At 40.4% G+C, this 20,290-nt stretch overlaps 1 protein-coding gene across 3 annotated transcripts; it reads right to left on the bottom strand.

Moving 5' to 3' along the window:
- Positions 1-442: 442 nt before the first annotated feature.
- Positions 443-20,195, bottom strand: IQCB1 (IQ motif containing B1). 3 transcript variants are annotated; one of them, XM_084209215.1, is made up of 15 exons: positions 19,904-20,144; positions 19,526-19,755; positions 18,587-18,749; positions 16,814-16,943; positions 14,217-14,310; positions 13,086-13,185; positions 12,537-12,709; positions 9,875-9,987; positions 8,678-8,787; positions 4,585-4,727; positions 4,006-4,154; positions 3,425-3,553; positions 2,891-3,047; positions 1,583-1,812; positions 443-948 (listed from the first exon to the last, which is right to left on the bottom strand). In XM_084209215.1, the coding sequence occupies exons 2-14, from the start codon at positions 19,617-19,619 to the stop codon at positions 1,583-1,585; spliced, it is 1,785 nt and encodes a 594-aa protein (XP_084065341.1). In that variant the 5' UTR covers positions 19,620-19,755; positions 19,904-20,144; the 3' UTR covers positions 443-948. The 3 variants fall into 3 exon arrangements, with proteins under 3 accessions (XP_084065341.1, XP_084065343.1, XP_084065342.1); XM_084209217.1 differs by lacking the exon at positions 443-948 and having other exon boundaries at positions 1,201-1,812; positions 20,062-20,195; XM_084209216.1 differs by lacking the exon at positions 443-948 and having other exon boundaries at positions 1,201-1,812; positions 19,909-20,144.
- Between the last annotated feature and the right edge of the window lie 95 nt (positions 20,196-20,290).

Below are 20,290 nucleotides of genomic sequence, written 5' to 3'. Positions count from 1 at the left end.
GAGCACAGCTCTTCCTCCTGGCAGCCATCCAGTTATTAATTTCCATGTATCAGCTGCATCTGAATGGGCTTGGTCTTCCGCCCACTGTTTCTATTTATTTGTTTTCCATTCATCTCCACTAAAATTAAAACTCAAAGCCTTCCAGAGAGACTGGAAAACAAACATGTTAAACCAATACTGCTGCCCACATACAACCAGCAGAAACCCCTGCACTTTTTCCTCCTTTGCAGTGAGGCAAGATCTAATTTTTAAGACTCTGGCCTTTCACCTGAAAAATAGCACAGGTAGCTATGGCATTAGCACAGTCTCAAATTCTTGTTTCAGACACATCAGTAGGCAGCATCCTTCAGCTCTTGGCTGTGGGTGCTCCAGGTCACAGTGGCTGCAGATACTCAGTGCTGGAGATCTTTCTGCATGAAGCAACTTCTGCATGGTTTAAGAAGACAGAGCTGATGGTCCAGATCATTGGCTGAAAGTTTATGGGTCAGGGTTAAAGGGAAGGCAGGACTGGTGACATTATAGTAGGGGTCTGCTTCAGACTGCCTGAACAGGAAGATGGAGCTGATAACCTCCTCTACAGCCAGACAGGAACAGCCTCACATTCACAAGTCCTGGTCTTCATGGGGAACTTCAACTACTCCAATACCTCTTAGAGGGACAACACAGAGGGGACAGGCAATGCGGGAGGTTCCCAGAATGCACTGCTGATTACTTTTTTCTCCAAGACATAGAGGAACCAACAAGGAAGGTGCAATGCTGGACCTCATCCACAAGGAGGGGCTGGTGGAGGAATGCAAAGCCCAAGGGCAGCCTTGGCTGCAGCAGCCATGGAATGGTGGAGTTCAAGGGTGGCAAGGACCGTGCAGAGCAAGCTCACAACCCTGGACTTCAGGAGAGCAGACTGGCTTCTTCTGGGTCCTGCTTGGTGGAGTTGCCTGGGATAAAGCCCTGGAGGGCCCAAGAAAGCTAGTTAATACTCAAGAACCACCTTCTCCAAGCTCAGGAGCAATGCATCCTAACATAAAGGAAGTCAGGCAAAACCACCAGGATGCTTTCATGGATAAACAAAGAGTTCCTGGACAAATTCAAACAAAAGGAAACCTACAGAGGGTGGAAGCAAGGACAGGTAGTCTGGGAGGAATACAGAGAAAGTACCCAGCCTTCCTTATGTTTGCATGCTTTCCTATTGGTGTCTTGGTTTCTTCTGGACACATTTTTATTTCAAAGCACAAAACCTGTTAAAATGTTTTGCTATAAAATCCCAGGCTTTTACAATGGCCAGATTCTTTATGCATCCCAGTGTGAATAAGAACTGAAAAGCCAAAGGTTGTGAACTTACTTTTAAAGTGATACAAATTTCAAAATACCTTCATTTGAAATTACAGTATTTAAATCCTATTTGCAACAGCACAATCAATAGGATTCAACTCTTCATGTACAGGAAGGGATTCTTATTAAGTAAAATGTACTAAAATAAGGCTTTGGTCTTTTTCAAATGTTTTCCTTCCTTAGAAACATACACAAGTGAGTGCATAGTGCTACATATGAGTCTGGTTGAATATGAAATTCTTCTGCTTGTTACCTAAAAGGATTTCCTTCCTCCAATAAAGAGAGTTTCCAATTCTGTGTTTATAGCATCATCAGGAATTACATCATCCTCCATAAACTCATCTCCAAGCTTCTTCCACCACGGCCAACGAGTGTATTTTAGCATAGTGTTGTGGGCTTGTCTTGCCTTGGTAGCTACAGGGATTGATCGACTCATAAAGGCACCAAAATCTTTTCCTGTGGTCTCTGCTAAACCTGGAGCATCTGCAAGAACAGGAAGAAGAGTTTTCTTATTTTTGTGGTTTTATAAGTATTTAAAAAAAAAAAAAAAAAGAGAACACTACCCTCCCACTTCCCACTGTCCTAGGCCACTCCTTTCCCTGTGCTGGCATTGCAATTTTATAACTACCTGATAAATCATAAATCTGATTGGAGAGGCAATCCAAATAATGGCTAATCTGACAAAAGAAATACATAATGGGGTAGAAAGAAGAAAGGGAAAACATGGACTACTTCTTTCAGGTGCAGTGGTGGTATCCACCAAAATGACTTCCTGTGGAAGTATAACCTCAGAGGATCTCCTGGTGACTACTATGGATCAGTGCTCCTGGTGCAGGGTGACATCAGCTTGGTGTTTCCATTGCTCTGATGCAGCAGCCTTGTGGCTTCCCTGCTTGGGGGACCCAACACAGTGTAAGTGTGTTGCTGATTTGCCTGCTCAGGGAGTGATGAGCTGCAGTGACAGCACGTGAGAGACTAATGGAATTCAGTAACTTGCTGAATTCTGCCCAGCTTGGGTGCTCTCTGGTGGCTGCAGTTTGCTACTCTTGCTTTTTCATGCAGCCACTTGTCTGGAATTAAGATAGCACAGTAGTGAATTCTGTTTCACTTAAAGCCAGGCCAGAGAACATGAAAACATGGAAATTGCAGCTCAAAGACTTCCTTCTTCATCTGGAAGGGGTGAGAGTGTCTTAACCAGCAGCTTACTCACAACACAAGAAAACAAACCAAAGCAAAACAAATGTGGGTGAATAGGCTGTGTGAGACCCCCCTTTTTAAGAAATTCTAATGCCTGTTATGGGGCTATTGCTTTTCTTGTGAACATATCAGAGACTTTCAGCAGAAGAATAAGATGCTCCTTGAAAAACAGGTGTTTATCCTGAACCTACAGCAGCACTTGGATAATCTCTAGCAAAGCCTGGATCTCAAGATAAGGCATATGACAAAGGAAGGAAGATATTTGAGTTTTGAAATGAGACTTCACCACTGCTCACTCTAATTTTCCCTCTAAATTGGTTTAATCCAAATGGTAATCAAAGCCATGAGCAGAGCAGTCACATACTCATTAGCAGCTCCACATCGGTGTTGACCTGAGCCAGCAAAGCCTCTCTCCGCTGCGCTGCTCTCTGATCCAGCCTGTTCCTCAGCAGGAACTGTGCCAGCTTTGCCTGAGCCTGCATATGCAATTCTTTACTCCTTTCTTCTGACATTTGGGAAGCCTGGAGGAAAGTAAGTTTGTTACCATTAGGAGCTGGTTATTTTAAACTTCTGGGGGCAGAATAATGCCTAAACAAGGAATGCAAATGCTGTTCCTAATTGTTAACTTTGTAATTTTGCTTCCTCTGCAACTCTCTTCAAAATTATCCATCATCATGTATATAAATTTTCCAATTACTGTTTGCTTTGACACTTTTTATTAGATTAATGGTTACAATCCCCAATATCCCTGTGCCTTGCTGCCAAACAAGCAGGGTGAATACGTACATACCTCAAATGGATTATCTTGATCATAATTTATGAAGATGAATATATTTCATCCCTACAGTATTTTATGTTGCATCATTAATGCAAATTATGAAATGACTAAGAAACAGACCGGATGCAATTTGATGTAGTCATCCACCTTCTGCTGCAAAGCTAGTCTCTGTTCATCAGTCAGTCCCTTGGGTTCTTTCCAAGGAGAGAGAGGTCTCCTCCTCCTTTGTTTCTCCAAGAATTTACAAGCCTTTGTAAGGAAGATATGAGAATATGAAAATCACAGAAATGAAGTTTGTTTTCACACTTTGTTTGTAAACAATCAGTGAAAGTGTTTCAGTACTGCATCTGTTAAAGCTTAAATGCAGCCATGATGTTGAAAAGACAACATACAAGGTCAGCATGAACACTAAATAGTAACAACACTCATAATAAGTTAGTGATTCATCTGTAGTATGGTGACATTCCAATCCTGGGTTTCAAAGAAGCAGCTTTTATATTTTAGTTGCAAGACTGTATTAGGCTTTGTAGCCTATACAAGGTTTAACACTTTAAAGCAACTTGTGGCTCTAGACTATCACCCCCAAGAAATTTTTTAATAAATTATGGCTACATTGACAGTAAGAGAATAAACAGTTTTATGAGGCTTCACAATAATCCATTCATTCCTATCTACTGTTAGAACAAAGTATAAATACTTACTGCTCTTTGAATGATGACAGCTGCCTTATACTCCTTAAGAGATTGTTTCTGCTGGTGAAAAATTCTTCTTGCTCTATACCCTCGCCAGAATCTCTGGATAGTTAATGCTGATTTCTCCTCCATTTCCTGCATGTATTTATTCACCTGACCTTTGTTACAAAGGTAACAAAAATCCACAGTTAGAAGACTGTGGGTTAGGTTCTCTTAACAATTTACATTGTAAATCCTCAAGCTAGAGAGCACCAAAAAAACTTGTGTGCTCTCAGTTAAAAGCCCCTCTTTCCCCAGGGTCTCCTGGCTGTGGGTTAGGTCTTGCAGATCATAGCTGCAATGGAGCTTTATAACACAAGAAAACTGTCTCTCCCTTACTCCACCATTTTTAAGGCATCAGATCTTGATCAATAGTTACTGAGCCCTAGGGGAATTAGCACATTCTCTTTCAGATAACTGGGTCAGGAGAAGAGACAGTAAGACTACAGGGCAAATAGACATGCAAGATTGGAAAACAGATGTGGGGAAATAGCTCCTAAGGACACCCAGACACTTTAATCTTCTGCTGTAGTTTAATATAAATCATACTGGCATGGACAACTTCCAGTAAGGCCAGCTGTCGTTCATGGAAGAGTCTCATGGCCCTCTGTCTCTGAAGTTGCATTTGCAGTTTTAGAGCTTCATCTTCCTTTTGTTTTGTTAAATGCTGCAGCTCCTGTTCCCGTTTAGCTCTGCAATACACAAATATATTAACAATTACCTTAAGTTGTACATTTCTTTAAAGTATATCTCCTTTTCTTTGGGTTAAATGGTCCAGCATTGAGGAAGAAAATCCACAAAAAAATCTGCTATGCCAGCTGTTGGCTGCAGAATGACACCAAGCAATGAGAAGTCTTCTGCAAACTAACAAATTATCACACTATCTATAGCCAAGAAAAACTCTGAACCATTCTACAAAATCAAAGTATAAATCTTTATTTAGGATAAAGTTCTAGGGACTCTGAAGGGAATCATGCTTCATGTGGGACATTCACAGCCAGAATGAACTGGAACAACAATTTTGATTCCATCATCTGCTGAAGAGGTAAAGCAACATTAGCCTACTCCATTATCTCCTCCAGTATCCACCTTTTCCAGTCCATCCATTAGCATGCATGGCACCTGCTTCCCACAATACATACAATTATTTTTGTACTGACTGCAAGAGTAGATCATAATGTTGGCTGCTAAGCCTCACTTGTTAATTTTGAAGGGATTTTTTTCCTCCAGGAAATACAGACTGGCACATTTGGTCCATCAACTTTGTCAGAGAACACTAGGAAAGAATTTTCTTGAAAATTCTTCCTGATCTGTTCTAGATGTGATGTTAGGATGTTGCCCTGCTGTGCACTGGACAATCTGCAGCAGAAGTTTCACAGATGAGACAGTTGAAAACCCTGCAACTGGCCCTGGAGTGTTTAAGCTACTAACAAAAAGTACCTCAATGAAATACACAGTAACATATCAATATAGAGACTAACATAAAATACTTACTATACTGATGTATTGATACTAATAATTACTGAGTCCACTTGGCCATGGTCTCAGTGAAGTATGAGGAGGCGTGAACTAAAGCTAAACCCTTCCCTTCACTGCCCCTTTTCATCCCAATGGACCCAACCTAGCAGCTTAAGACCTGAGAACATACAACTTTACCCCACAATAAGGTAACAATGGGACTTCTCTGCTCCTACTGCAGCAAAATCACTTCCCCACTCAGGACCTGAGTACCTTCACTGGGACCACAGCCCAGGGTTCTGCTCACCTCTAGCACTTTTCTGGGGACAATGAAAGAAGTGCTTTAAGCACGAGGAAAGAAAACCAACCAATGAACAGAGAAGAGTTATAAGGGATGCCAGAGGACGAAAATGTCCACAGACTAGACCTAATGGCCAGGTAATTCTGCTATTGCTGCATGGTGCATACCTTTAGAGTCACAGTACTAATGAGCTATTTGTGTTTCCCATCAATAGTATAAATTGAGCTATAATTTTTCCACCAACCACACCTTCTCTTTAGTCACCAAAACTGGGAGAGATTGGGATGGAAACTGTTGTGTAAAAGAGATGCACTGGATTTAAAGATCTGACCTCAACAGATAAAAAAGCCTCCACCACAATCGGACAGACCATAATCCTTTTACAACTGTAATGCAGACTTCAGGTGTGCCCACACACCTACATACAGAGACAGATCATGATACATGTGATTATATCAGAATGGTTTCTAACTAAAGGTTTTCAGCCCACACATTTCTACAAATTAGAGCGCTGTAAATTTTTACATTTTTAATTTAGGTAATTAATAGTTTAGTCTAAATATTATTTTTCTAAGACAAATGAAGTCACAGGATCAAACAAGACTTTTGTTCATATTTTCTTGATAAAACTTTTAATATTTTGCCCATCAACTTTTATCAGCTTCACTAGGTTGAAAACTACAAAAACGTTTAATGAACTTCTCAGATGCACATCTGTGAAACCAAGAGTGTCTGTCAGGTATTTAAATGAGTCTTTAATACTGATCCTTTCCAATGTAGTCTGCAAAACGCATTTGTCCTCTGTTTCTCCTAATGATAAGATATATTTGCTTGCACAAGACCACACTGTGACAGGGAACTGCCTCTGAACTAAAGTAAAACATACACAGAGTAAGATCCAAGCTTCCTTCCACAGTTCATGGCACAGAGCAGCCTCCCTCTGGTCATTTCTTTAGAAATGTAAAATGGTTTCATTTTTGATGCATTATTAATAAAAATTATTGCCATTTAAAATGCCCTACAATTAGCTATGTAATAGTGAACTAGCTTCAAAGAGAGACCACAGGCTTTAACATTCACTGAGGAGATATTTCTCCACAGTTTCAAAAGTTTATTACTTGCAGAGTTTAAGATCTTCCTCTGCAGCTGCAGGTGAGCAAAGTTTGGAGTTTCAATCTTGGCACTATTTAACCACACTTGTTCTAAAATAAAGCTGTGAACATAACCAGAGCCTGACTGCTAAAAATTAAAAAGTACTCTTAAAAGCTCTTCTATACTCATGTTCACAGTACTCCAAGCACTATTTTTCAGTGTAATGTTTTGAGGTAGACAGAAGAAAAGCAACACTGGCACTGTACAGTTACTATATTTGCTCACTACACTGGGACTCTGTAAGCCATGAACACACACAGCTGTAAGGACATTAATAAGTTTCCATTCCTCTCAGTATTAAACAAACACTTTAAAAAGTCCATTTAAATTACTCAAGAGCTACCTAAAAGGCACACGCTAATGTTTACAATATTGAAAATATGACACAAGGGAGTCAAGCAGCTTGGTGATGGCTGATAATCTCACCATCCTTTCCCTGCTGCTTTTCCATGTTACATCTTAGCCCATCATCCAAAATTTCTGGGCTACAAGTTTAGCTTGCAGGCTTGCAAGGTGCCTTATGAGGGAAGGAATATTGGCTTCAAGTGTATGGTGGAGTAAAAAGGAGTGACAAGGAGGTCTGACTCCATTACAAAAGTGCAGTGACCAGTGGCCCTCAACAGACACACTGCTTGCCCCTGGAAATGTTTCAGAATTTAAACACTACACCTTAGATAGTCCAATATCCTCTTAAGGCTAGTCTAGACAATAAAGCATAGTTGTTTGCTTTGTATCACTTTGGTCACAATGCAATGTGATTTGACAGTGATTTATAAGGTCTACTTTTGACACAGTAATGATCGATGTGCAAAAAGAGTTTGAAAAAACTTGCTGTGGAGTGTACACTTGATTTTAATCCCTTAACCTATGTTAAATTCACACTAAATTTCTCAAAACAATTAGCCTAACACATGCTAACATTACTGCTACAGTCTTATTCAAGTGAGACAAGCATTATTTACATAGCTTCCTTCTTCTCTGCTGCTCCAAGGCAGAGGATACTATTTCTAGGTCACTGAAGTAATTCTACTTCTGAGAGCCAAAGATTTAAAAATTAATGAAGAACAAGGTCTTGCAAGCACTAAACTGGCACTATGGGCCTTGGTTTCTGCAGCACTCTGGCATGTGCAAGCTCCACAATAGCTCCAATGTAATTTACAGAGTAATTTTGTGGCAAGTTAACTATTTACCAGTTATCTGTCCTACCACCAGTACATCATCTTCTAGTGCTGTTTAGTGCAATGGGAGGGATAGAGACAGTCCAAACAGAGAGAAATGAGGGCCATGGAATGTAGGATATACAAGGACAGGCAAGGTGTGTTTAGCCTAAAGGAAGGCAAATCTGTCTCTCACTACCTAAAGAAGTGCTAGAGAGCAGACACAGCCGGACTCATGGGGGTGCTCAGAAAAAGGATGAGAGGCAGTGATAAAGAGTGCAACAAGGAAATTCCCACTGCCTGTAATGCAAGAATTCTTCACAAGGCAAATCATCCAGCACAAGGAAAGAGATGAAGTGAGATGGTAGGATCTCTGTCCTTGGAAACCTCTAAAACTGGATGTGGCCCTGATCATCCAGGTCCCATTTTGAGGTGGGGCCTGCTTCAAACAGGACACTGAATTAGATGACCTGAATTTTTCCTCTTCCTTTGTGATTTGAGAAAACCCAGCCCAACTGAAACCTTCGTACTAAATCCTGGTTTTTACTGTTTTTCATAAAGTCATACTGTTTACCTGAAGCTTCTCTGTAAAGTGACCACTGCTTGGGGCAGTTTTTTCAGCCTTTTCCTTGTCTGAAATCCCCGCCACGCTGCCTGGATTATACAAGCTGCTTCATGCTGCTTCTGAAATGAATAAAACAGTTGGTTGAATATTGTCTATGCATATAAAAACACTTTATTACTGCTTGCATAATTGGACAATATCAACATTTGGCCAAACCCCATCAGTTTTCAAATGCATCAAATTGGAGAATTTAAAGTCTCATGAGACAGTTATTATCATGAACTCCATACTTGCCCCAAAAGCAGCTAATCTGACCACCTGTATTGATGCTGTCTGTGATAAACAAATGAATCTACAGCACAAATATATATATTATATATATATAAAATCAGCATGAGAAATTTGTATTTGAAACAGCTGAACCACTTGATATTTTGAATGGTGATTCAATCAAAATACCTACACTAGAGAGGACAGAAAGACAACTTTGGAGATAGAGCAGCAGGAAAAATGTTACATTTGCAGTGTGATCAGAAGTCACTGAAATGCAAACATGAAAAAAATCTATTCTATTCTTAAATGGATTTTTTAAAAAAACCACAAACAAACTGAATCACAAAACACCCTACTCTGTTGAAGATGAAAGCACGTCTCTGCAAACATAACTGATTTTCACTGAAGTATTGTCTCTGAGAAACCTGCATGCAAAATTATTTCAAGATGCTCCTGAAACACACATTGTCTCTTTCATTGGGAACACAGTCCAGGTGGTGTTCTTACTGCACATTTTCTGTATATGACTTAGTTCTATGTAAATGCTGCCTAGAATTCAGAGATCTAAATTTGTAACACTGATGTGAGAAAAGCAGATGCAGTTATTTTAATCTGATATTTAGCAAAAAATTATTTTTCCCCTATGATTATATTGAAATCTATGGTGAATCTGCACAGAAAGCCAATCTCTTGTGTCACAGTCCCATATTTTAATGACCGAGCAATTTCTTGATGTTTTAAAAAACTACATTAAAATAATTCCAAAAAGGTAATTAAAAAATTAATTAACATAGTGAAATAATAACACAGGTTTTGAAAAGTGTCTACAAAGTAATATAGTAAATCCCTTCTAAACATACACAAATCACACGTAAATGGCATTTCACATCTAAATAGGATTTCACATCTGAAAGTCACATAAAACTTAATCACCTGCATTTCTCCTTTTCCACTGGATTGTTCCAAATACAGCAGGTCCAAGAGTTGATTGACCTCCCTGTCAAATCCTTTGCCAGTCCACTGTTTACTTAAAAGCCCTTTTAATCCTAAGAGAAAGAGAAGATGCTAATTCAGTAACGTGAATTTATCCTTCCAGGCTCTCAAAGTAACAAAGTGTGAATCAACAAATTAAATCTGATTCTATGTGCAAAGAAGTGTGAGACCTGAAGACCATCAGCCATCTTTGAGTGTCAATGCATAATCTTATCAAAGAATGTCTGGTGCTCCAACTATTACAAAGAAGTATTATCCAGTGGTTTTGTATGTCCAAGTCAGTATTGACTGACAGCCAAATTACCAATGTACTTTCAGTGTCTTGTCAGCAAGTCATTGAAAGGTGCTAAAAAGGATTCAAAGCACCACAAAAGTGCTGGGTGTTGCTAACACTCTTTTCATATTTTTCACAGTAAAATTTATTTATTTCCAACTGGAATTGTTTGATGTCTGCCCAGCATCATTTAACTGTGAGTGCATGTGCATCCAATCCATGAGACAAAAGAGCTTTTTGGGTTTGCAGTAGCTACAAAGCACTCTTGTGCTCCCACCACAACATACACACACTCCCTATGCAAGCAGACAGTAACATGTGCTAAAATGTTTGTATCAGACAACTCCCTGTAGAGCCTAAGGGAGCCTAAGGGCTCTACAGGGAGTTGGAGGGAAGAAGAAGGAAGGCAGGAAGTATGTGCATGCTTGCCTCCTGAAGAACTGCAGATTCAAGTAACTTTTCCATCTTCAAATTATTGTCCATAAACATATTCATACACTGGGCAACTCAAACACAATACTCACGTGTACTTACAGGATCTGGAGCACACAGAAAGGGCACCTCTGTGGCACCATGTACACCATTTTAGAAAAACAATGACAGTTAAACACTCCAGAAGAGACAGGCAGGACTCCAAACGGGTGCCCCAAGGCTGCCTGAGCCCTGCAAAAGCAGGGAGCCAGGCTACACAAGAGAGCTCCCTCACACAAGTGCTGTGGGTCTGACACAACCACTTGCCAGTCTCTGTACAGACTACACAGCCATATGCTCCTTCTGGCTACTGACAGGGAGCACCTCCAGTGTGCCTCACAGATGTGTCAACCCATGCAGGACAAAAGGCCCTCCAGGGAACCTGACATAGGGACTGTGCTGGTCTTGGAGGTGCCCTCACCTCCAGCAGGCTGTCTTCTCTTAGCAAAGCTCACACCAAAGCACCTCACACTGCCACTGTGAAGCCAAGGGACTTCAGTGAGATGGCCAGATGGTGGGAATGCTGTAATGCTTTCTCTGTTGCTTTCATTCCTCAAAGTCTCTAAAGGATTCCAAAGCCCAAATTAAAACTAACAGAAGGACTCTAATTAAAAAAAAAAAAAAAAAGTAGAGAAAAAAGCAATTTTTTTTTCTCTTAGTGGAAAGAGAAAACATGTACAGGAGAGAGATGAAGAGTTTCTAAATGTTCTAAATGACTGTGGCATACTGTGATTCTAGAGCAAAATAAAGCATCCTTTGATGGAGATCTACACAAATTCAAACAAGCCAGCATTCTACAGCTGGGATGATCAGACCATCAAGGCAGCTTCTCAAGAATCCACGATGTGATAGCAGTCTTAGGCACACTATACTTAATTCCACAATACAAGGAATCCCTCCTCTCAGTTCTGTAGGCAAAAGGGTGGCAAAACTCTTCATCCAATCCAGAAATTTATCTGGCTGTTACTGTATAAGAAGTAGTCAGCACAAGTACAAAAAAAAATAGGAATTGGACATTTTGCCTTGCATTTCTTCTTTTTTATTGTCCTTGTCCTCAAAGGACTGACACTGCTCACAAGCAGTTTTGACCCACGATAACATCCAGCACATAAAAGACATGGCAAATTTTATGCCTGTTCCTTAGTCTCCATGGGCATGATAGAGTACAAAGGGGTTTCCTGGAGCTTCCTACTATGCTAGAGACAGAAACATTAAATGGGACACCTCATTAAGGAATGAATAACAGAACAAATTGTACACATACTCAGCCTTATCATATGAAGGCATCAAGACAAAATGATAAATTAATTTCATGAATTCTTGGAAAGAGCTCATTCCAATTACTTGTATATCAAAAGACAGCTCCTGGATAACTAAACAGCCTCCTATCAGACAAGCAGAGCTGCAACAGCTAGGGTCAGCAGGTCACTAAGTAAAACTTTCATGCTCTGGATTAGTGAGCCTTAGCACTGTGGCAGATGTGACACCGGGCTCTCTGACTGTGGCCGTACAGGCACCCTGCCAGTGGATCCCTCAATAACCAACCTGCACAGGGAAACAGAAAGAAGCAAAAGCCCATCAGGCTGGAAATCACAATCAACAACTTTAAAAGACAAGTTGCCACATGCAGAGTGCTCAGTACACAGAAGAAAATAAATCTAGGAAACAGAAAGAGGTGCAGTACCTTAAACTGCAATGAAAATGAACAGAAGGGGGAAAAACACACAAAGGAACATGGCATTGCAGTTTCCATCTGTACTGGAGAGTTATGTACCATAATGGGAAACCTCTGTCTTTTTATTTTCACTGGAAATGTAAGAGGAGGCTCAGTGATTGGTTCCATGCATGTGTACAAACCTTTGTAGCGAGCTGTGAATAACTGCACAAGCTGTTTGCAAGATTTTGCCACTAACAACAGCAGTTTTGTGGCAGCACTTCCCACAGCAGGATTGGTGGTAGAGGAAAGCTTATAAACAAGTTCATCCAAAACAGAGTGAAGGGTCTCTTCTTCAACCTGAAGCAAGATAGAACTTAAAAAAGAATAAAGAAAAAAAAGGGGAACGGGACAGAACAGAAGTGTTAATTGAAAAACATGAGCTTTTTAACAGTGACTTATTTTCAGCTATGTCAGGCTATATACAGCAAGCCAAGATGCCCAGCTAGCTGGACCAGGAATATGATCCAGACAGTACTACTGTTTCAATCAACCAATTACCACTCCCTCAATTTAAGAAGATTAAAATCCCAGCTTTTTAATGCTTTTCATTTCTACTACAAAGAATAGGGGAAAAAACCCCAAACAATAAAACACAACAATGCTTGCATATGAAACCGTTTTATTTTACCAAGCAGTGATGAACTTTTATAGTTATTATTAAGAAACATAATGATATGAAAACAACCAACCTATTGATCCTCAAAATATTGTGTAACATAGACATCATTACAATTGCTGTTTCAACATCATCTGTGATTAACAACTGCAGGAAGCGATTATTTTGTAGCACTGCAAAGAAAACCAAAACCAAACAAACAAGAAATCATGCAATCAGAACCAGACTTGAAAACACCATAAACCAAATAAACTTCATCATAAGTCATAGCAAGTAAAACCAGACACTGTTTCTGGAACAAACTCCCTCATTTATAATTCTTACACTGAAACTTACTGAGATAACTACAACCTCCAAAAACCATGGTGAATCCTGTTTTTTCTGCCTTTGGACATCCCTCAACCCTTTAAACCCCTTTATGTTACAATAGTACCCTTTTCTTACAACAACAGTGGAATTAACACTGGGATAACAAAATCCAAAAAAGTTAAGGACTTCAACCTTGACAGTTTGTTGCCATAGATTATTTAATGCAAGTACACTGATGTCATTAAAGCACCATCTTTTTTATCCCAGTGTATCACTGACTATGTATTCAGTAATTTTTCTGACCATATGTGTTTTTAGTTACACATCTTATGATCCTTTAATATTTGTCCAATAAGAGAAACAAAACCAAATTCTGCTTTTCAGAATCAGTGTGATTAACATCAGTTTAAATGAAAGCTTATTTTGGTCAGAAATATATAGTGAAGTTTGTTAGATATTTGTAAAATTTCCTGTCATGTCAAAAATTTCAGAAATCTGTCTCCAAATCTATCTACTTATCAGGGCTAGCAATGTACTCTGGTCAAATTTCTGTATATTTTAATCACACACATGACAATATCAATTGTCTCTTATTGGGGAAAAAAAACCAAACCAACAACCTGATTTTTAAAAGGTATAGACTTACAAAGAGAAATTACAGGATGACACTTTAAATATTTATCTCTGAAAGACTAGAAAGGGAATTTTGAGTATTTTCCTTTAGTGGATATTTACCATTTTAGATATTGCTTTTGAGCTGACTACTTGAAAAGACTGATTTAATATCTACTCAAGTTTAGAAGACTAGGTGGAGATTAGCTTAAGAATGAATTTTAATACTTGTAGTTGTCATAAATAAATGTTCAGGTGTTCTGTGGGTTGACATTTTCCTTACCATGTGCTGCTAGTTGAATGTGCCCACCGAACAGCCAGCAGATGGCATCAGTTACTATTTGGAACCAGTGTAAAAAGTCTTGCTTTTCTTTATCCTAAACAAGAGAGAAGTAGGTAAAAACAAGTGTATGTATCTTCATTAAGGACTTCATCTTGATGTCATGGGAAGGTTTGTATGCCTCAGGAATTTGGTGACTAAACTCCACCAAATTTCCAAATGAAGTTGGTGAAACTGTAGGAACTAGTAAAAAAAACCACCCCAACTTGTGAGACCTTTGAGGTCAGAGATCAATCAAGAAGATCTGAGGATACTAAAAAAATAAAAGCATCCATTTGGGAAAAAAAAAAAATCACAACCACGAGAGAGAAATCTTGTTTACGCCTTAAAAATATTTGATAGAATTGGAGGGATACGACAGATAATAACTCAGCAAATAGGCATCACAGATTAAATGCACTAAGTGGGAAATATATTAAAGAAGAGGGGGAAAATAAAAAAAAAGGTTCCTGATAACTGGTATGATGAAGCTTCAGAAGCACCTCCTATTTGGAGGTGTGGGAGCAAACACCAAACCACTATAAAGCTGAAATTTGATCTGTTTGCCAAACAGACTCCATCATGTGCTTGCCTGTGATAGCACTGAACTGGAAAAAAACATAGAATCAATCATAGAATGGTAGGAAAGGACCTAAAGTACATCTTGTTCCAGCCCCACTGCCATGGGCTGGGACACTTAACAGTAGACCAGATTTTTCAGAGCTTCATGAAGCCTGGCCTCGAATGCTTCCACAGATGGAGCATCCACAGCTTCTCTAGGCAGCCTGTCCCAGTGTTTTGCCACCCTGACAGCACTGCATATCTTCCCAATACCTAATTTAAACCTTCCTCTTTCAGGATCAAGCCATCACCCTTCATCCTGTCACGACATGCCCTTGTCTCTCTCCATCTTTCTTGTAGGTCCTTTAGGTACTGGGAGGTGATATAAGTTCTCCTCAGAGACTTCTCTTCTTCACACTGAACAACCCCATCTCTCAGCCTTTCTTCATTGCAGAGGTGCTCCAGGGCTCCCCTCTGACCAGTAGGAATTCAGGTTTTCACACATGAATGCATATACAGATGCACATTCCAGTCTGTATTCCAAGTGTGAGCCACAGACTACAGGAAATCCGGAATCTTGGTGTGTGGAACAGCCAATGGATTTTTGACAGTACCTCGCTGCTGTCAAATGTTGTTACAAAGCACATGGTCATACATCCCACAATAATTCAGCCTCCACAAATGAAACCCTGGAAAGCCTATTCCTAGATCCCAGCTGGAGCCCCAGTCCTCAGTCAAAGTTTAACTTTGTATTTGGTCCAGACTGACAAGGAGAGATACAAAATAACAGTAGTATGTTAATCTGTAATATTATCTGTTCCGTGTTTTGGCAAAATGTCAGATTCTGAAAGCCATTTCACTACTTTCCTTGACTTTAAAAACTTGTACAAAAAGCAAAAGAGAGTAGAATAAACTTTAAATCTCTACTGGTAGAGTGGGATTTCCAAAATTCCACTGAGCAAGCATCAAGTCTGGGTGCCCAGTCACCTCTGAGACCATGAAGTTTAAAAGCCAAAGTACTAATTATAATGTAGGCTGCATTTGCATTCAAAAGAAATCTTTGCCCACAAGCATGACTCAAGTAGCATGTAGGCTGAGACATAATAAGAAAGTATGGGGGAAATTACATATTGTGGATAAGAGTCTCCTGGGATGTCATTTAGGGAGCTTCCTTGTCAAGCACAAAATGCACTTCTCAAGTACTGCACTAGCAGAAACTATGTTATTGCACTGATGCTTTCTGAGAATTGATTGTCTGTGGTGTCTATCACAATACTTTGTAGGAAAACTTTGGCTAAATGCAAGAAGCCAGTGAGCCAAGAAATGAGATAGTGTGGAGAAGTGGGGATATTAAAAGAAACTGTCAGAATCCATGAAGATGGTAATTTAAATTACTCATGGGTTTTTGTTTGTTGGGGGTATTTTTCCTTCTGATTCTAGAACTCAGAATACTCCAGAAGCATGAGGAAACCTCTCTGAGCAAAACCCTTCTTCATTGCAAAAAAAGAGGAAAATATGAGAAAGTGTTTATATCTATAAATTCATGAAGTCTGCCTTTAGCATTCTCCATTTGCAAGTTCAGAAACAGTGAGCATTCTTGGAATTTTTTTGCCAATTATGCAGCACAAATTGAATGACAAAACAAACTTCAACAAATCTGATTTAAAATCTTAGAACTCCCTAAAGCATTTTTTGTAAAGCTGAATAAAATTAATGAGAACTAAATCATTACGAAGGCTGAACTAATGATATGCAAAGTTAAGACACTACCGTGACTGGGATGCTGTCTTTTGTAGGGCTTTTTGTAGCGCTTTGCACATGTCATGGAGCAAATGCTGTACAATTACAGATTTCAGCTTCAGAGCTCAGAGGCATAAGAAAAACTACTGCAATTTCTGGACAATAAATTTTCCTAATACCATGTCCCCAGAATAATATCCTACTTATCCAATATGCAGAAAGTTTGCAGGCGATCTCTTTTAACTATAAAACGTAAATACCTTGATTGCTCGGATAAATCGTGCTTGCAAGCGTTTTCCCAAAACCAGCAGGCTGTCTATAACTGAAGGAAGAAACTTTCTGTAAAATTCCTCAGGATCTTCTTTCACCTCTAGCCCTACACAACAATGACTGAAATGGAGTAAAACAAAACAAAAAAAAAAAAAAAGAAAAAAGGGAGAAAAGTCAACCTGAATACCCAAAGGCCTGTTTGAACAACTTTGAATGAATGTCACGTCATCAGAGAAATGCTTCAGTGGCATGGGACAATTCCCCCTGAACAACAGCTCACTGCTGTGACTGGCTCCAAGGTGGCTGCCTCCAAGGAAGAGCAACCACTTGCATGTTGGAGACCACATTACTATTTATTATGGCATTTCTCAGTTAAAAACACACTTTCTCCTTTAGCTTCATAGAATCTGTTCAGGCTTGCTCCATGTTCTAGGGAAGGGCTCTGATGGTCACAAAGAAGAAAAAAAAAAGGCAAAATAGAAAAGTAGAAAAAAAAAACTGATAAAGGAAACCTGATGATGAAGGGGGTGCACATTTGTCAGTAAAAATACGTATTAAAAATACACCACAAAACCTTCAGTGATCCTGTCTACAACTTTTCTCAAACTGAGGAAGGCATGTGGGCTAGAAATCAGTTCCTGAGATCTCAGCTCTCTTGTTTTATTCACCACAACACGTTGGTTGTTTCTGGAAGACTTTTTACAAGAAACTGCATGTTTTACAGCTGGTAAGTTGTTTCAATTCTGCACTCAGCACTGATACCAGTGCAACAAAAGAGCCTTCCTGACTTTTCATGAATTTTGCTTTCTGATATCTTATCTAGGCTATATTAACATTTTGGGAATGCACACACATAAAGCTGTCTACCAAAGCCCTTGGAAAACAAATTCTAGGCACGAAGCTGAGAGTCATCTAGCTACAAAAGGACATTTTTAGAGCTAAAATAAATGTCAGTATTTTCTGTAACTGAAACACCTTTTAGGGATGATTTACATATCACACTACTCTGGTGGTAACTCTTGCATCCCTTACTGAAATTCCTCATTATGAATTAAAAATTCATACTGCAGATTTAGCATAAATAAGAGATGGTCATATAATTACTTCATGCTTTAGAATTTTACTCCTTAGTTAAGCCAAAACTAAACTTGAGGAAAATTTAAAACATATTATTTTTCCTGACATTTAAAATTGAGATTGGATCACTGGGGGTTTGAGTTTAAAGTTTTCTTATTTACAATGCCATTCTCACAATATCACTACATCAGGTTATCTAGTCAGTATGAACTGTGTCATCTATTATATTTAAAAATGTAAATAGATACTTCAAATGGGTATATTAAATAAATATTTAAATATAGTCAAGCAGTGAGTCAATCAGGTTGAAGATCTTTGCAAGATGAAATCTAAACAAACAAAATAATTTAAAAATAGCTAAAATTACATAATTACTGGGTAAGAACTGTTGCAGTAGTGAGTACTGTCCACAAAAAAAGGTAAAGCCAACACAAACCCTGTTCCCACCATATAGTTCCCCCAGCTCAATGAAACACAATGCAAATGAATTAAACAGGACCAATTAGGCTATGCCTGACCCCTCTGCTCTTGACTGCTTCCCTGCACTTTAACCCTGGCCTTTCCTGAACAACAAGCCTTGTTCTGGATGGGAGCCAATGTATTACAGCTTGAAAAGAGAAAGAGCAAGATGAAAGGACAGAAAGAAAACTGGAAGAAAACGTCTTAGCTTTTTTTTTTTTTTTTACCTTAGTATCTCTGCTAGCTGGGCAGCAGTAGCCCAGGCTCCATGCAGCTGAGAGTGGTCTTGCTTAAGGACCAGCAAGCAGTACTGAGTAAGACCATAATCGTATATATCTTGCTTAATTTTATTTGATTCTTCACATCCTAAGGAAGGATTGCTTAAAATTCCTGTGGGAAGAAAGCAGGAGAAAGACAAAGAGGAACATAAGATTCTGATGCGCAGGGGTTTTCTTCCTTTTTCTAAAATGTAAGAAGAGTATATTTACACAGAACCAGGATCCAGGATTAAAGTAATTGCAAAAGTGCTAACAGCATTAAATATTTTGTCAGCAATTTCTGCTGCTACAGCTACAACTCGTTTTTAAGATTATATGACAATTGGGAAGGATAGCTAAACTTAGGTTTCCATTTTCTCTCTACATATTTAGTAGCAAGACATACATTACCTGGGATATGAACCATTTGTATGAATTTCCTAGGCCAGATAAAACCACAACCACTGGGAAACATATAGCTCCTTATAATTACATCCCAATTTAGAACAGGACCTGACTTGTTTCAACCATTCCTATGAGCAGTGGCTGTATAGCAGAAGGAAAGACAGGGAAGTCACACAGGAGCTATGGACAACCACCCTGGCTCTCTGCCCAAAGAGCGCTGGGAGAAATGATTTTACCAAATGTAAGATCCTTGCCTGTATCAGCAGGGAAAGGGCCCACATTATCAGCGTGACAGCTGAAAAGCAGAAAAAAATTCTGTCCATTTGCTCCTCAGCTCCTCCTCCTTATTTTTGCTAAGTCAAACGCCACTCTCAGGAAACGCTGCCATATAAACCTTCCTTACAGAGTTTCAGAAAAACCTTCTGTATTTAAGGAGGTAAACGGGAGAAAGATTTGCCATAGTTCAACAGCTCATAATTTTATTTTATGAACGTCATTAATTACCCTTTAACTTCAGCAGCAGCAGGGGGATGTCCTGTTCTCTGCTCTCAGTGATCTGAGCAGCCAAGGCCAGGACTTGGGGGTCCGTGGCTGCCATAGGGAACAGCCAGAAGCGCACACCACCATCGATTCCAGCCTCTTTCCTTTTTATGTTAAGGCGCGGGGTCCTCACGCCACTACTTCATCCCAGCTCCTGCAGCACCAGCTGCGAGCCTCGGGCTGCAGGACTCCCCCTGAGAAAGGAAACAAAACATGGAGGAAGCCCCACTCGCGCTCCCTCCCGAGGCCGCGGGCCGCCGGACCGGCTCCGCCGGCAGGGCGCACCTCCAGCCGGGCAGCCTAAGCACGGCCCCACGGGGCGGGCAGCAGGAGCGGCCTCACCTCACTCAGGGCCGGGGAAAGGGCAGAGGGAGCGGTGCCCTCTCCCACCGGCGTCACTGTCCCCGGGAGCGGCGGCGGCGGTGCCGCGAAGCCCCCAGGCCGCGGGGCCCCCTCGGGGCGCTCTGAGGGGACCCGCACGCACCCCCGACCCCTCTCACCGCCGCGCGGGGGCTCCCCCACTGCGGGGGGAGGGAGGGGTGATTGGAACGCCGATCCCGCCGTCTCCAACGCGACGGCTCCCCCACGCCCCCCTCCCCTCGCAGCTGTGTGGTCGCGGCCTCTCTCCGCCAACCAGGGCTCTCCCCTGCGGGAGGAGGGTACATTTGCATATCCGCGTGCGGGCTGCTGCCTCCGACACCCCACTGGCGGAAATCTACATGGGGACGC

Source organism: Fringilla coelebs (assembly GCF_963513975.1).
Source record: "Fringilla coelebs genome assembly, chromosome: 7".
NCBI lineage: Eukaryota > Metazoa > Chordata > Aves > Passeriformes > Fringillidae > Fringilla > Fringilla coelebs.
This window is presented reverse-complemented; position numbering and strand designations above follow the sequence as displayed.

Excerpts from the sequence above, each read along its gene's own strand:
- IQCB1 (XM_084209217.1), bottom strand. The coding sequence starts at position 19,619 with ATGGCAGCCACGGACCCCCAAGTCCTGGCCTTGGCTGCTCAGATCACT. Across the intron at positions 18,750-19,525 it reads GCTGCTGCTGAAGTTAAAGG|GAATTTTAAGCAATCCTTCC; the intron begins GTAATTAATGAC and ends TTCTTCCCACAG. Across the intron at positions 4,155-4,584 it reads ACTGGAAGTTGTCCATGCCA|GTCAGGTGAATAAATACATG; the intron begins GTATGATTTATA and ends TTTGTAACAAAG.